This window comes from Leptodactylus fuscus, chromosome 3, assembly GCF_031893055.1.
Source record: "Leptodactylus fuscus isolate aLepFus1 chromosome 3, aLepFus1.hap2, whole genome shotgun sequence".
Lineage (NCBI taxonomy): Eukaryota > Metazoa > Chordata > Amphibia > Anura > Leptodactylidae > Leptodactylus > Leptodactylus fuscus.
Window position 1 is genome coordinate 212,840,812 of NC_134267.1, and position 17,575 is coordinate 212,858,386.

At 41.6% G+C, this 17,575-nt stretch overlaps 1 protein-coding gene across 5 annotated transcripts in view; it reads right to left on the reverse strand.

The window, feature by feature from the left end:
- Positions 1-7,520: 7,520 nt before the first annotated feature.
- Positions 7,521-17,575, reverse strand: part of ROCK2 (Rho associated coiled-coil containing protein kinase 2) — a 120,589-nt gene continuing 110,534 nt past the window's right edge. For 2 of the 5 annotated variants that reach the window (XM_075269148.1, XM_075269144.1), the window contains 4 exons: positions 16,931-17,189; positions 15,984-16,197; positions 13,020-13,115; positions 7,521-10,005 (listed from right to left, as the gene is read on the reverse strand). In XM_075269148.1, coding sequence (XP_075125249.1) covers positions 13,034-13,115; positions 15,984-16,197; positions 16,931-17,189 — 555 coding nt within the window. In that variant the 3' untranslated portion in view covers positions 7,521-10,005; positions 13,020-13,033. Of the gene's footprint in view, positions 10,006-13,019; positions 13,116-13,901; positions 13,965-15,983; positions 16,198-16,930; positions 17,190-17,575 lie in introns of those variants that run through there. The other 3 variants (XM_075269145.1, XM_075269146.1, XM_075269147.1) reach the window with 3 other exon arrangements.

The window sequence follows — 17,575 nt, forward strand, 5'->3', positions numbered from 1 at the left end:
CTCCCCCCCCCCCCCCCCCGTGGGGTCCGTGTGCTTTCCACAGACATGCGGACAGAAAAGTACTTTGTGATCTACTTTCCTGTCTGCATGACTCGTGCGGAAAGCACACGGACCCTATTATAGTCTATGGGGACCATGTGCGCTTATATAAAAAAAAAACCAAAAAAAAAACCTGTGTAAACTTACCCTTTAACTGCATCCAGGCTGGTAAATCTGGCCAATACGCAGACTGTTTCCCAGCTCACACTTTCACTCTGACGCCGGCCTTCGCTGTTACCGTACAGGTGCTCCTGGCTTATTTTGCACTCTTTGAGGAAATGTATTTTTGCAGTTTTTTGTTTGATACGGTTCTATTGTGAAGATTTGTAATAAAACGCTATAATGGTTCCTCCTTTTATTTACTGTTACAGTTCTCCCTATTCTTACTGTGCCTTGTGTTCCTCTTTACCTCCTCCTGGAAGATGTATGATACTCAGGGTGACTGATGGATGTAAAGGGACAGACTGTGCGATAAATAAAATGCAATGTACTGTTACACAGCCTTGTGTTATTCACGTGATACAGCTGATAATGGATGTCCTACACACAGCAAGGAGGAAGAGCCGCGGAGCGAGAGGTTTGCAAGCAATGTAGAGAAATCGAGAAGATTTTCAGTATAGAGTTGTATTCTAATTGAAGCAGTATACAGTATCTTAAAGGGGTTGTCCTGGGTGTATTTACTCGCATACGTGGTCTGGCATGGAGCAGGAAGGGGCGGAGCCAGACATTGCTTCCAATCACATGAGTCAGAGATCATAACTTATCTGTAAGTCCACAGTTTTCCTCTGCAGACTTTCTGTCCCTATTATACTTATGCTGAAAACTGCAGCGTTCCTGCAGGTATTATTGACATGCTGCAATATACGAAAACGCAATTATTTTTGAATTTGCAGTATTTCCGCTGCAAATATTTTTCTGTAATGTGTGTACGGGATTAGCCAGAATCTCATCCACTTTGCAGGTAATGGTAAGACACCACTTTTTTTTTGCCATGGTTAAATCACTACTTTTTTGCAACATGGGGCCCTGGCCTTTATCAAACATTTCAGGTGAAGATCTTGTACAAAATATACAGAATACAGAACTGCAGCCACTCCAGAGATTACTTTAGTCACACTGACTACTTACCGGTTCTTCAGTCTTCCTTCTATAGACATCTTTTTTTTAAACTACAGGACATGTCATTTGGGCAGATTGACTACTAGTGGCCCTCGCTTTGTGTAGTCAGTGAGAGTTCACAGACAGCTGATTTGCTGCAGAACACTATCCATTGTAGCTGAATGAGGCGTTCATACCTGCACATACATGCAGCAGAAATCCTATTAATATTTTTTGTGAGTTTGTGGGTTTGGATATTTGTTCCTCAATCACGCAAAACCCACTCGACCAATTTGGCTGAAAGTTTCCACAAACATAGTTAATACACCCGATTGCGCAATAGGCTACTTTTTGTCACAGTAGCGCACATACGGTTGTGCCAGGACCCCCACAAAACCCAAACTCACACCACCATCTCTGCAATCTCACACACTTTGGACCATAGCAAGCCACAAAATTCATATTGCCCTCTGCAGCCTCGCCCCTAACCCCACACAATCACATATACATATACTTTACCACTTTACCCCTCACCTTAACGATACTCCAGGAGGCGCTCTTTAACGCTCCGGAGCAGCCATGTTTGCCGACCCCCACTGCTCTGACAATCCGCGACACCGCCCACCCATGTCAATACCCCTAGGCGGTCTAATAAATGGAAAAAAAAAAAAAAAAAAAGTTTAAAAACGTAAAAAAAATAAAAAGGATTAAAAATTCAAATCACCCCCCCTTTCCCTAGAACACATATAAAAGTAGTTAAAAACTGTGAAACACATACATGTTAGGTATCCCCGCGTCTGAAATCGCCCGCTCTACAAAGCTATACAAATATTTTTCCTGTTCGGTAAACGCCGTAGCGGGAAAAATGGTCAAAAGTGCCAAACCGCCGTTTTTTCACTGTTTTGATTCTGATAAAAATTTGAATAAAATGTGATCAAAGCAATAACATTTCCTGAAAATGGTAGAACTACAAAGTACACCCGGTCCCGCAAAAAAAGACGCCCTATGCATCCCCGTACTCGGACGTATAAAAAAAGTTACGGCTGTCGGAATATGGCGACTTTTCAAAAAAAAATTTTTTTAACACAGCTTTGGATTTTTTTTAAGGGGTCAAAATGTAAATAAAACCATATAAATTTGGTATCCCCGGAATCGTAACGAAACACAGAATACAGGGGACATGTCATTTTGGTTGCACAGTGAATGCCGTAAAACCAAAGCCCGTAAGAAAGTCGCAGAAATGCATTTTTTCTTCAAATCCACCCCATTCTGATTTTTTTCCCTGCTTCCCAGTACATTATATAGAATAAATAATGGTGGCATCATGAAGAAAAATTTGTCCCAGGAAAAATTAAGACCTCATATGGCTCTGGGAGCAGAGAAATAAAAAAGTTATGGGGTTTAGAGGGAGGGGAGTCAAAAACGAAAATCAAAAAATGCCATCGGCGGGAAAGGGTTAACTTCAAATACTTCTATCCCAAAGACACTATGTACAGTTTCTCACAACACCATATAGCAGCTCTAATACAAATTAACTTCAACACAACAGTCTCACGTATGCTCTGAATTACAACAGTAATAGTGTCTGCAATAAATGTGAAGCATCAGGCTAGGGTCGCACAGAGTATACCTGCAGCAGGTTAGCTGCCAGTGGCTCATCCACTGCAACACAAATATCACCCACATACTAGAACTAAAACCTGTACCGCAAAGTGACCTGTGCTGCAAATTTGTAAACCCACAGCATATTAATGTAACCTGTGCATTCACCCTGCCCTTTACAACCTGTGCAGTAGGAAACCATTGCAATTCTTGCTGATGAATATAAGCCTCCCAATTTCAAGAGGCTTTGCAGCCACAGATTTTAGAAAAATTGCCGCTGAGTTTCCACGGCAAAGTCCGTAGCATGCCTGCCTGCATGACCCGACAATCCATCGACTGCAGCAAGATGAGAAACCGTGTATACTTCAAGCAAACAAGTCACTAGTGGGAAAAACAACACATAAGACTCATCGAATAGTCCTAGAAAGACTTTGTAAAGAGAATATACCAATGAAGAGAAAAATAAGAGAAACTGAAAATTTAGCAGTGGTCTCCTAATTTTTTCCAGAACTGTATACTATATGTACCACAAACATCAACTACAACAAGAGCTCGGACTCCCAAAAACACTAATATAGAAGACAGGCAAGATTTTGCAGTTATTCATTAATATGTTAAAAAGTCTATACTGCACCTATAGCAACTATATAACTTGAGATTGCACAACATACCGTATATAAAAACACAACTTAGTATTTGTTATACACAACCACCTTCATGCAACTTTGCAACAGAGATTGCAAGCAAAAACTGTTAGAATATTCTAATTTGCCACTAAAGTGCGGCTCGAGCAATCCCTTTCTGCAAACAAAATGTACTGTCCAAAAAAACTACAAGATGTGAGGAGTTCATACATACCACACATGTGTGTGTATATATATATATATATATATATATATATATACATACATACAGTCCTATGAAAAAGTTTGGGCACCCCTCTTAATCATTTTTAGTTCTAAATATTTTGGTGTTTATAACAGCCATTTCAGTTTGATATATCTAATAACTGATGGACACAGTAATATTTCAGGATTGAAATGAGGTTTATTGTACTAACAGAAAATGCGCACTATGCATTAAACCAAAATTTGACCAGTGCAAAAGTATGGGCACCTCAACAGAAAAGTGACATTAATATTTAGTACATCCTCCTTTTGCAAAGATAACAGCCTCTAGTCGCTTCCTGTAGCTTTTAATCAGTTCCTGGATCCTGGATAAAGGTATTTTGGACAAACAATTCAAGTTCAGTTAAGTTAGATGGTCGCCGAGCATGGACAGCCCGCTTCAAATCATCCCACAGATGTTCAATGATATTCAGGTCTGGGGACTGGGATGGCCATTCCAGAACATTGTAATTGTTCCTCTGCATGAATGCCTGAGTCGATTTGGAGCCGTGTTTGGACATTGTATTGCTGAAATATCCATCCCCGGCGTAACTTCAACTTCGTCACTGATTCTTGAACATTATTCTCAAGAATCTGCTGATACTGAGTGGAATCCATGCAACCCTCAACTTTAACAAGATTCCCGATGCCGGCATTGGCCACACAGCCCCAAAGCATGATGGAACCTCCACCAAATTTTACAGTGGGTAGCATGTGTTTTTCTTGGAATGCTGTTTCTTTTTGGACGCCATGCATAACGCCTTTTTTTATAACCAAACAACTCAATCTTTGTTTCCAAAATGAAGTTGGCTTCTCCAAATGTGCTTTTGCATCCCTCAGGCAACTCTATTTGTGGCGTACGTGCAGAAACGGCTTCTTTCTCATCACTCTCCCATACAGCTTCTCCTTGTGCAAAGTGCGCTGTATTGTTGACCGATGCACAGTGACACCATCTGCAGCAAGATGATGCTGCAGCTCTTTGGAAGTGGTCTGTGGATTGTCCTTAACTCTTCTCACCATTCTTCTTCTCTGCCTTTCTGATATTTTTCTTGGCCTGCCACTTCTGGGCTTAACAAGAACTGTCCCTGTGGTCTTCCATTTCCTTACTATGTTCCTCACAGTGGAAACTGACAGGTTAAATCTCTGAGACAACTTTTTGTATCCTTCCCCTGAACAACTATGTTGAACAATCTTTGTTTTCAGATCATTTGAGAGTTGTTTTGAGTAGCCCATGATGCCACTCTTCAGAGGAGATTCAAATAGTAGAACAACTTGCAATTGGCCACCTTAAATACCTTTTCTCAAGATTGGATACTCCTGGCTATGAAGTTCAAAGCTCAGTGAGCTTACAAAACCAATTTTGTGCTTCAGTAAGTCAGTAAAAAGTAGTTAGGAGTATTCAAATCAATAAAATGATAAGGGTGCCCATACTTTTGCACTGGTCAAATTTTGGTTTAATGCATATTGCACATTTTCTGTTAGTACAATAAACCTCATTTCAATCCTGAAATATTACTGTGTCCATCAGTTATTAGATATATCAAACTGAAATGGCTGTTGCAAACACCAAAATTTTTAGAACTAAAAATGATTAAGATTAATAGGGGTGCCCAAACTTTTTCATAGGACTGTATATATACACATATATATATATATATATATATATATTTATTTTACAGGTGCGGGTGTTAAAGAAACGCCAATATCGCAGAAATGCGCCAACCAATTTTGTAGCAAATGTACTCTATAACGCTCAGGTATGGACAGGACAGGGGCTGGGTGAAATGTACACTTTATGGATGACTTTGAACATATGTTGCGTGTTTGGTGCGTTTTAGTGCTGTGAACTGGACAATGGTAAACATCTGGGTCACAGCGCCAATAAACTTCCTGGTTATGTTCAGAGGGGTATTACATAAGAACACCACTCTACTAAAGCTCAGAGGGGTATTACATAAGAACACCACTCTACTAAAGCTCAGAGGGGTATTACATTATCCCTCTATGTGACAAAGAGCAAAAGTATAGTATGCTCTCTGAGTGATAGGAGAGGGGGTAACATGGACAGAAGTCCCTGCTAGCCCTTCCTAGGGTCACATACAGGTTATGCACAGATGATGGTAATGATTTATCATCTCTGTGCAATCTGCAGGGTTCCTTAACCCTCCTCCTCCTACAGCAGATCTTAAGAGGGGGAGGACATTTTAGAGCCCCATATCTTAGGATCCATTAGGACTATGAAGATATTGAATTCATTTTAAAGATGAGAATCTAATCTTTAAAATGATACCAAAATCTTCATGATAGCCCAAACAAATTGGGAGTGAATCGCTGTTAAAAACGCTATCGGCAATTGAGATCTGCAATGGGATCGTGGTGCCAAATTGCAATTTCAGCATTGAATCACTCCGGATCTGTAAGGGATATCATGAAGATCTTGGTTTCATTTTAAAGATGAGAGTCCTAACTGATCCTGAGATATCGGCATTAAAAGTAAGGACTTATTGGATATGTCCTTGGCTACAAAAGTGCCACGCTGGGAGGATGTATAGATACGTGACCGACAGGGAAACACTGAAATCAAATGGTTAGCCATCACTGCTCTAGAGGAAAGCACACACATCCCTTTAAGAACCACAGATCTACAAATGCAAGTAATGAGTTATGGATTGTCACACATTGAGGCTACATGCACACATTAATGTGTTAGCTGAGGATTTTCTATGCCAAAATCCAAATGTGGAATTTGCCACTAACTTCACCAATCTCATTGAAATCCATAATGAAAATCTACAAAAAGAATTAACATTGTGGATATTAAAACCTGTACCATATGTCAGTTTTCGTAAGCTCTGTGTTTCGGCTATTTGGCGGTCACACTGAAATTAATAGAGTAGCGCGCAAACTGCCCAAGCTATTGCTTAGTTTCAAGACACCGCAGTTCTTTCAATCGTGGGGATCTCACTGGTCAGATCCCCAATGATCAGAAAGTTATAACCATCCTTTTGATAGGAGGTAATTTCTTGTTACTGGAGTACCCCTTTAAAGGGAACCAACCAGGTTGTTTGGGACCTCTAAACTGCCAACATTCTGTTAAGCAGCCAGGATTTAGGGTCCCGAATATCTGCATACCGCCAATTGCCATCCATTGGAAATGAAACTTGAAGAACCCGGAATTGGGCAAGGAATTCCTGTGCATACGTACAGTGAAGACATGATTAGTATCCTTGAAGACCGGGTGTGGACTCTGGGACACCTGCGCATGCGCACAGTGAAGCCATGATCAGTATCCTTGAAGACCGTGGTGTGGACTGTGGGACACCTACGCATGCGCACAGTGAAGTTATGATCAATATCCTTGAAGACCGTGGTGTGGACTGTGGGAAACTTTTGGATGCTTACAGTGAAGCCATGATCAATGCCCTTGAAGACTGTGGTGTGGACTGTGGGACACCTGCACATGCGCAAAGTGAAGCTATGATCAGTATCCTTGATGACCGTGGTGTGGACTGTGGGACACCTGGGCATGCGCACAGTGAAGCCATGATCAGTACACCTCATATGTAGCCAAAGTAAAGAGCATGCACAGACAACTGGAAAATGCGCATGCGCCAGAGTCACACAGTAGACTTCATCTCAACAGACACTGGGCATCTTCAAGATTGGATTCCTAAGGGTAAAAGCAGTAGATGCAGAGGTTTGGGACCCTAAACCCCGGCTACTTAAAGGCATGCTAACAATTTAGTGGTCCCAAACACCCTGACAGGTTCCCTTTAAATACTACCGTACCCTGCTTTAGAATGAAAATCTGTAATTTGTGCATGTAACCTAAGCGACACGAGGCGCAGAGTGCCAGCTGAGAGGATATTATAAGAGACAGGAGGCGCTGAAGGCTACATGTTATATTTTATTGTCAATATGGTTAACATTTTATCATACTGCTTTCTGTATAAAACATGCACTTTGAGGGATATTTAGGCGTACAGCATGAACGAGCCCACATAAATTATATTTATATATATACTTTTTTTCTTAATAAGACCATGTAAAAATAATTCCAATAAGCACCTCCAAGGTCCTTATTTCTTTCAATTTTTTTTTTTTTTTTTTTTTTACATCCCAGCTAAACATTCTTCTTCTTCAAAAAATGCTCCGATACGAAATGTATTCAATAACCTAGAGCTAGGTGCTAGAGAACAGTTCCTGAAATATTAAAATACATCTACAGTATGACGGAAGCTTGTGACAGCCCATGGTTTTATGTGCGTGTGTGGGGGGGGAGTGCTAGAAACACTTAAAAAAATACATTTATTCAATCATAGATGTCTGACTTTCTTGGCAGAAATAAAAACATAAGTAGAACAGAAAACAAACCAAGGCAAGCAACAGAGAAAAAAAAACAAAACATAGCACTTATTGGATACCATTCTCTTCCAGGAGGGGGTGCAGTAGAGGCAGCCATGTTGTGGGTTGTAGTCGTAGTCGTGAGAATACAGCCGAGGAAATGGCAACATCTCTAAGGCACCGAAGACTCTATAAACATCTCTAAGGGGTTCCTTAAAGTTGTTATTCCCTTAGGGTAAGTTCACACCAGGAGAGGTAGCCAGGATTTTGGCATCGAGAGTGACGCGGGGAGCCGCGTCACTCTCGTGTCAAAACCCGCCTACCACGACTGTCGCGGCTTCTCCCTCCGGAGTAGGCTCAAATGAATGGGCCAACTCCGGAGGTTACTGCCGCTCAACGAGCCTGAAGAAAGGGCAGCCCACTTCTGGCAACATGCAACTCACGGGAAGAAAGTAGCCTGGCGGTCTACATAGACCTCCATTGTGAGGGGGCGGATTATGACGTGGATTGCGTGCCATAATCCGCCCCCTTAGTGCCCGTGTGAGCTAGCCCTTACAAAATACTATAGGATACTAAATGTCTCCCCACCCCATCTGGACACAGGCAGCTTATAATTTTACGTCCCCCCCTTCCCGATCCTCCCTTGTACTAGGAGGACACATCAGTGTAAACTAGGGAGGCAGTCTATGCTATAGCAGATAAAACCTACTGACTCTACCCCTGTACACATAGCTACTTGTACTAAAACAGTGGTCACCCACACAGGAAGACAAGTGGTTGTAAGACACCCTTCAGAAGACTCTGGTCAAGATATAAACGGCTTCTACAAACATACATAATACTATCTGTACTATCCGTATTGGCGTTACTGTAGTGGGATCAGGTTCTAGTAAGCTGCATTCACGTGAACACCTACCCCACCCACAAAATGGCGGCTGCTACATCACAGACAATGGGTACATAGAGAAATTGGTGTCTCGGTGACTACTAATACTGAGGGTGGTAGAAATGTGTCGAGGAAGAGGGGGAAGGTTAATCATAGTATTAGAATTTTCCAAATACATTCAAAAAGATCCTGCCCCCCCCCCCTCCCAAAATGATTAGTGCGACACTTTAGCCCCCTCCCCGTAAGAGCTAACTAAGCTTTATCCGCAGCCAAGAGGGCCGGGGCTTGGTGATGGAATGGCCAAACGAGTTTGACTTTTTATTTTTTTTCTATTTAAGGCATCCAGAAATTTTTGGAAGAAGATATTCCGTAGTTACACAGGCTTCGAGACTGCATGCAATTTATTTATTGTTTTCCCATAATCCCTCTCTAGGAGTCAGACAGAGGGACGAACACTATGGCTTTGTACATGTGCATAGTCGCAACCGAAGGTATTGGTCAAGGAGTACAAAAATAAAGGGTGGCGTTCTCACAAAGCCTCTGGCGGTACAGTACGATACAAATATATATATACACGGTGTATACATGGTCTTTTTTTTTTTCTTTATTTTTCTCATTGAGGAGCTCATTCATTGGCTGAGCTTTACAAAGCACCAAAACCACTGTGGAAGCCGTCAGCTGTGAAACCGGCGCTCGCCTGTAGTCGGGATGTAGTGTACATGTTTTTTTGAGGAGCCAGCACTCGTCCCCCACCGCCTGCCGTCCTCCGTTGAAGCTTTTAAGTCTTGGTTCAGCGGTAAAAGCCGGTTTCTGAAATTTTCATTGCAAAGTATCGGGAGTGTAACCTGGGTATTAATCCCGGGTAGGGGTCTACTTTATCACAGTGACTTCTGACCACCCTGAGCATTCCAAAGCCACTCGTCAGGAAATAACATTACTTCTTCTCTCTTTCTATATTGCAGCAACAATTTTTTTTTTGTAAACCTCTGATATATATAAGCACAGTCTTTTTGGAAAAATATAGTTTTTTTTTTTCTCTTTTTTTTGATATTTTGGACACCTTATTTTACGTTCAGTCTTTTTTGTTTTATTTCATTTATTGGAAGAAATCACCTTCAAATGGGCACTGCATTCACAGAAGGCAGTTAACTGCAAGGCAAGAAGAAGACAATTAGGTGCAAAAAATGACAAAATGGGTGCATGCATAAAATAGCAAGATTACTGATCAGTGCAAGTTAGTAATACTAAAGTGTACCTCCGCTCCGAGGCATCATGTTATGGACAGCCTCAAGATCAGGGTGTAAGAGTATAAAGCAGAGAAAATCAGCACAGGACTCCTAGGAGAGATAGTAAGAGTCCTGGTGACCTCGCCCACGCACAGAGAGACAGAGCTGTCCATGTATCAGTGTGTAGTAAGGAGGCAGGTTAGTCAATGGGAAGGGAAACCAGGACTCTCATGGTCTAAGAGTCCTGTGGGGATTTACTCCGCTGCTTTATACATAGAAATCCTCCTTCGAGTCATATAACCCTATATATCACAGAGCTCAGCTTCTCTCCTCTATTATATAACCCTATATATCACAGAGCTCAGCTTCTCTCCTCCATCATATAACCCTATATATCACAGAGCTCAGCTTCTCTCGTCCATCATATAACCCTATATATCACAGAGCTCAGCTTCTCTCGTCTATCATATAACCCTATATATCACAGAGCTCAGCTTCTCTCCTCTATCATATAACCCTATATATCACAGAGCTCAGCTTTTCTCCTCTATCATATATCCCTATATATTACAGAGCTCAGCTTCTCTCCTGTATCATATAACCCTATATATCACAGAGCTCAGCTTCTCTCCTCTATCATATAACCCTATATATCACAGAGCTCAGCTTCTCTCGTCTATCATATAACCCTATATATCACAGAGCTCAGCTTCTCTCGTCTATCATATAACCCTATATATCACAGAGCTCAGCTTCTCTCGTCTATCATATAACCCTATATATCACAGAGCTCAGCTTCTCTCCTCCATCATATAACCCTATATATCACAGAGCTCAGCTTCTCTCCTCCATCATATAACCCTATATATCACAGAGCTCAGCTTCTCTCCTCCATCATATAACCCTATATATCACAGAGCTCAGCTTCTCTCCTCTCTATCCTATAATCCTATATATCACAGAGCTCAGCTTCTCTCGTCTATCATATAATCCTATATATCACAGAGCTCAGCTTCTCCCCTCTATCATATAACCCTATATATCACAGAGCTCAGCTTCTCTCCTCTATCATATAACCCTATATATCACAGAGCTCAGCTTCTCTCCTCTATCCTATAATCCTATATATCACAGAGCTCAGCTTCTCTCCTCTATCATATATACCTATATATCACACTGCTCAGCTTCTCTCCTCTATCATATAACACTATATATCACAGAGCTCAGCTTCTCTCCCTCTATCATATAACCCTATATATCACAGAGCTCAGCTTCTCTCCTCCATCATATATACCTATATATCACAGAGCTCAGCTTCTCTCCTCTATCATATAACACTATATCACAGAGCTCAGCTTCTCTCCTCTATCATATAACCCTATATATCACAGAGCTCAGCTTCTCTCCTCCATCATATATACCTATATATCACAGAGCTCAGCTTCTCTCCTCTATCATATAACCCTATATATCACAGAGCTCAGCTTCTCTCCTCTATCATATAACCCTATATATCACACAGCTCAGTTTCTCTCCTCTATCATATAACCTATATATCACAGAGTTCAGCTTCTCTCCTCTATCATATATACCTATATATCACAGAGCTCAGCTTCTCTCCTCTATCATATAATCCTATATATCACACAGCTCAGCTTCTCTCCTCTATCATATATACCTATATATCACAGAGCTCAGCTTCTCTCCTCTATCATATAACCTATATATCACAGAGCTCAGCTTCTCTCCTCTATCATATAACCCAATATATCACAGAGCTCAGCTTCTCTCCTCTATCATATAACCTTATATATCACAGAATTCAGCTTCTCTCCTCTATCATATAACCCAATATATCACAGAGCTCAGCTTCTCTCTTCTATCCTATAACCCTATATATCACAGAGCTCAGCTTCTCTCCTCTATAATGTATACCTCTATACTGTATTCTGATAGGTTTGCTGTAAAACAATAAAACCTCTGACCAGGTGAGGATATACTGTCCACTAGATCCAAGCGCAAACATCTACTGGTTTACACTGATGACATGCATTTTCTACAGTGAAGCAATTCTATAGTTACTGTAGCTTGTGACAGCGACATGATCTACAGTATATCAGGGGTTAAGAAAACGACGAATGAACTGTCCGAAAATTAATTTATTGACCCTGTGAAAAATATTTCATAGGCAATAAACAATCCAGCAAGAAAACACTGCAAAACACACATCAAAACTACCACACAAAAAAAGCAAAAAGCACACGGCAAACACGTAATGTTGTAACGCCGCCATCTTCAACTTGACTGTAACCACATCTGATACGCCTTTAGCTTTCTGATGGGATTCAGGACCATGAAAAGCAGAAGGGACAAATATACAGATGTAGCAGAGTTAACCCACATTTCTGCAGTGGGATAAATGATTGCAGGGCGATATCAGAAGTTTCATAGACTTTTTGTCTTCTTTGATAAAATATATATTTTGAATCAATTTATCCCACTGTGGAAAGTTTGGTTAACTCTCGGCTATACCTGTACATATATCTACAAAATATACATGCAGAATAAATGATATTATTCCTAATAGTCTCCAGCAGGTTGCGGATAGCAGCCTTATAGATCACTATATATAGACAGTAGAGCTCTAGATATTTAAAGAATCCGCCAAGTTTCATATTTTGAGTCCCAAAGTAATATCAATGGCAATGATGAAAACACATTCAATGGAATTGATGGTCTCAAGTGTAAGATGCCCCAAGCTGCCCTCCATAAACATTGATATGGCCTTGGTCTAGTAGCTTGTCGTCCTTCATTCTAGTTGATGTTCCCCAAGTAAGATAACCTCAGAAGATAGATGATGCAAACATCAAACCACAAACGCAGGCAGGAAAATAATATCTAGATCACATCCACATTCCAATTTCCAAAGTCAATTACCCAATGTTACTGCTTCAGAAATCAAAAACATCATCCCCATCATCCTCTACGTCATCCAGAGACCAGTCCCAGTCTTTAAAGGCCAGGTCAAGCAGTCTGCAAGAGGAGTGTTGAGGTTTAAGAGCAAGGCTTATGAAGAAATCCCCAGTGGACTTCCTTGGGGGACCATGTTTAACCTGATTGTTCACCTCCGAATCAATCAAGAGTGGCATAGGCACCTAATCTGGTCAGCAGCCATCTTGCTTGGCTTCCCCATACACATTAAACTAAACCAGGACAGGAGAGAAGACTGCTGGAAGACTCCTCCCAGGGAACAAAAAGATTGGGTAGTTGAGATGTGACTGCCCAATCTTTATTTCCCCGGACATCAGCTTTCAGAGTAGAGATGCGAGACCGCCATACACATGAGATGGTAGGTCCAAATTGATGGTTTCAACCAATACCCATCAAAGAGAATGCACAGAGCAAAAAAATGAAACATAAATGATTTGTGATAGTAGACAATATAGACATGACCAATGATGTCTCCCTCCACACTAAGTCTAGTAATGGCATACTAACCTATCACCCAGAGCTAACAGTATGCTCACCTAAAGGTAGGTCATGTCACTTTTTCCCCTGTACCTGGAAAGATCAGCTACAGGGAAAAAAAAAACAGCTCTGAAATGAATGGGATAAGGATTTTTGAGCTAGGATTCTGCCTCAAAATCCTCTCCTCTTGAAAAAAAAAAACAAAAAAAACTGTGTGTGAACTCACTAGACATAGGAGTACAGGTATATAGACAGTAGAAGGGCAGGACGTATGCGTAGCAGGTTAGTGAGAGTTACAAGGCCAGCGCTGACTGCACAGAGCGGCGAGCACATCTGACCACTCTTACTTACTGTTGCATTTGAGAAAGGTAAAAGGAAAGTCAATGGAGAATGATTCGGAGAACAGGAGCAGGGCTAGAGACAAAATTAGTAACAAGAAGATGGAGCAGAGATAGGGGGGAAATGAAAAAAGAAAGAAAGAAAGAAAAGATGCTGCTATCTTTAACCAGTGTGCTGCCAGGGTGGGTGGACAGGTGAACGGGGCTTGACAGTCAGTGACTAGTCCGTATTATATGAGATGTGTTACTCTAAGCAGAGACATAGCATGATAGACATAAAAGTGTGCAGTCTAGAGATGAGCGAGTAGTACTCAATGGAATACTACGGTATTCGAAATACTCGTACTCTGTCGAATACCACACGGTAAACGCAGTAAAAATTCAATTCCCCTTCCACCTTCCCTGGCACTTTTTTTTACACCAATAATTATGCAGGGGAGGTGGGACAGGAACTAGGACAATGTAGGCAGTAAAAAAAAAAATGTATACAGTATAGATGAGTGAGTAGTGAAATATTCGAAAATTCGGAATTCGATTCAGAGTAGACCTCAATATTCGACCGAATACCTACTTAATCGAATACTCCTCGCTCCTCTCTAGTGCAGTCTATTTCCAGGGTTCATGACCAGGGTTAGTCATGACAGGTCCACTGATCGCTCACTAAGCAGAGACCTGGCTGTGGGGAAAGTGACTGAGCGTGTGTCCACCAACAGTGATTAATCAGGTGTGCACACTGCTATAGACTTCGAACACTAGGTGGCACCATACTAAGTGACAGTCATAACTAGAGATGAGCGAGTAGTATTCGATCGAGTAGGTATTCGATCGAATATTACGGTATTCGAAATACTCGTACTCGATCGAGTACCACTCGCTATTCGAATGGAAAAGTTCGATGCAGAACCAGCATTGATTGGCCGAATGCTATACAGTCAGCCAATCAACGCTGGTTCTTCTCCTACCTTTAGAAGTCTTCTCCGTGCAGCTTCCCCGCGGCGTCTTCCGGCTCTGAATTCACTATGACAGGCATCGGGCCTGGGCAGAGCTGACTGCGCATGCAAGAAAATGTAATGCGGGCATGCGCAGTCGGCTCTGTCCAGGCCTGATGCCTGGCAGAGTGAATTCAGAGCCGAAAGATGCTGCGGGGACGCTGCAAAGAGAAGACTGCTCGGAGGATCCAGCCCGACCCTCACTCGTGGACTTGGTAAGTGTAATTTGATCAAATGTTGCCTACCCCTGAAACGAGCATTTTCCCCCCCATAGACTATAATAGGATTTGAATAGTCGAATATTGCGGGGCTACTCGAAACGAATATCGAATATCTAACATTTTACTGTTCACTCGTCTCTAGTCATAACCCTTCACTAGATCCATTCCTTAACAACAGGTATAGATCATTAAAATGCCATATGAATGAGCTATGTAATGGTGGAACAACCCCTTTAATTTTACTAAGGCTTTTGTGTATCTAGTATAAGTTATTGGTGACAAACCACTAGGACCGTATTCTAATGCCCATATTGTGTATTTGTGTGCTATATTATTCTGCATCATGTGTCATCTCATTGTGGTGGTATTCTCTCCAAGAAGCCCCGAGAGGAGGAGTGGCTACAGGTCTGTAGCATGGACTCAGTGTGCCCCTGTACAGGGTTCAAGCATACTACATTGTCACATGGGCATAGTATGCCCGCCAATAAGGATGGGATGTAATGCCCTGAAAGACATATATATTCTATCTAATGCTCAGATGCAGCAGAGCTGGATGTTATTTAGCATAACTCAATGTGACAGGACACTGTATTAGGCTTCATGCACATGACCGACTGCACATGCTCAGGATGTTCCGATATTTAATGGAAGGCACCTCCTAGTGCCATCAGTCTTACATTGATAACAATGGCTGGTTCCTATCAGTCCACGGTTCCAGACAGGACATACACTATAAATTTCGGACCATGGGAACACCCTCGGTATGCACACAGGGCCATGTGTATGAAGCCTTAGTGGGAGTATTTCTTAGAACAGTAAGTAACCCATCTGTCTACCACTTAAGGAATTAATATAGAATAAACTTTGCTATAAAGACATTATTACCTGGGTTTGTTAGGAGGAAGTTGTCGACTAGGCCGCCTCATCGACGTGTTTGGCTGTACCTTTATGGAAGTTCTTGGAGAGGATCGGGCAAAGGGATCAGGCGCAGGCGGCTTTTTGGGGATTTTTTTTGCCAGCCGACTCACCCACTTCTGCTGCTCTTCCGTGGAGTTCGCTAATAAAAGTAGATTCTTCGCCGTAGAAATATCGTAATTCACTGTGAGGAAAGACGGAAAGCTAAAGTAACACCAAGTAAGACAATTTTTGGAGAAACTCTACATAGATGTGCTTGGGGCAATGATGCAAATGGACAAATAACTACTTTCTCATCCACGAGGAGCTATAATCCATTGAAGTTACAGGCCCAAGGCATGAGGCTGCACTACTGAGAGAATCTCAGGACACTGTCATATTGGGGCAGATTTATTAATAGGATCGTAAAGCAAAACTGGTGTACTTGCCTATAGCAACCAATCAAAGCAAAGCATTCATTTTGTATTCTGCTCCGGGAAAATGAAAGCTGAGCTGTGATTGGTTGCTGTGGGTTTTGCTTTTAGACCATTTTAATACATCTGCCCCAATGTGTCCCTCACGTCTTATTTCTGTCAGGTTGGTGGTTGTCATTGAGACCTTGAGTAGATTCAAGTCAATGATTATATTCAAAATATCTCAGTAGTGCAGCCTCAGGCTTTTGGGCCTGTTCAAGCTAAATATAGAAGATATTTAACAGTTTTTGAATTGTAAAAAAGATTTATATACATTTCTAATGGAAAGTGACACATACTAAGCTATGGCCAAGTCTCTACACTGGCAAGGCATTCCCATTCAGGAAATTAAAGCTAGGGACCAAAAACCAAGACCATGAGAACATAAAACATGGCAGCTGTAGTGTCACTATTCAGTCTACAGTCCCTGGAATGCCCGACATGGAGAGCACATGTCACACGTACCTTTGCAAGGTGCTATCATGTCTTCCTTTTTATCCATATGGTCCTTGTGGCACTTGATATGGCAGCGCCGGCACTCTAGGGCAGGAGGGGGTTTGAACATGTGCCACAGGGGCTTCATACAGGCGTCACAGCTTGTGGGGAAATGATATAATGTGGGGATGAACTCGTGTCCTTTGTGACAGATATAGTTTGATTTCTCCACTGGGTCCACTGGGAATTCTTGCTCTTTTTTGCTTTCTCCTTCATTGTCATATAAAATCTATGGGGAAAAAGATATTAAAAAAAATTCAGAAAATACCAATAAAAGAGAACACGTTATATAATATAGGATTCCCCTGGTAGCGAAGAGGCCTTGGTAATAATGGTTTACAAGGATTTTCATAAAGACCTAAAAAAATCAAACTTTACCGTATTTTCCGCACATAAAAACCTACGATTTCCTCAGAAATCATAAGCGCGCCTTATAGTCCGGTGTGCCTTATATATGGATGGAAGCGGCGGCAAAGTCTGCGTGCCACTTCCATACATACATAAAAGGCACCGTAAAAGTTATATTAAACTACCCCCCCCCCCCCTTCCCCTTTAAAATAAAACCCTGAAACAGAATGTGAAACTTACCGAACGGTGCAGGGTGGGCGGGCATTC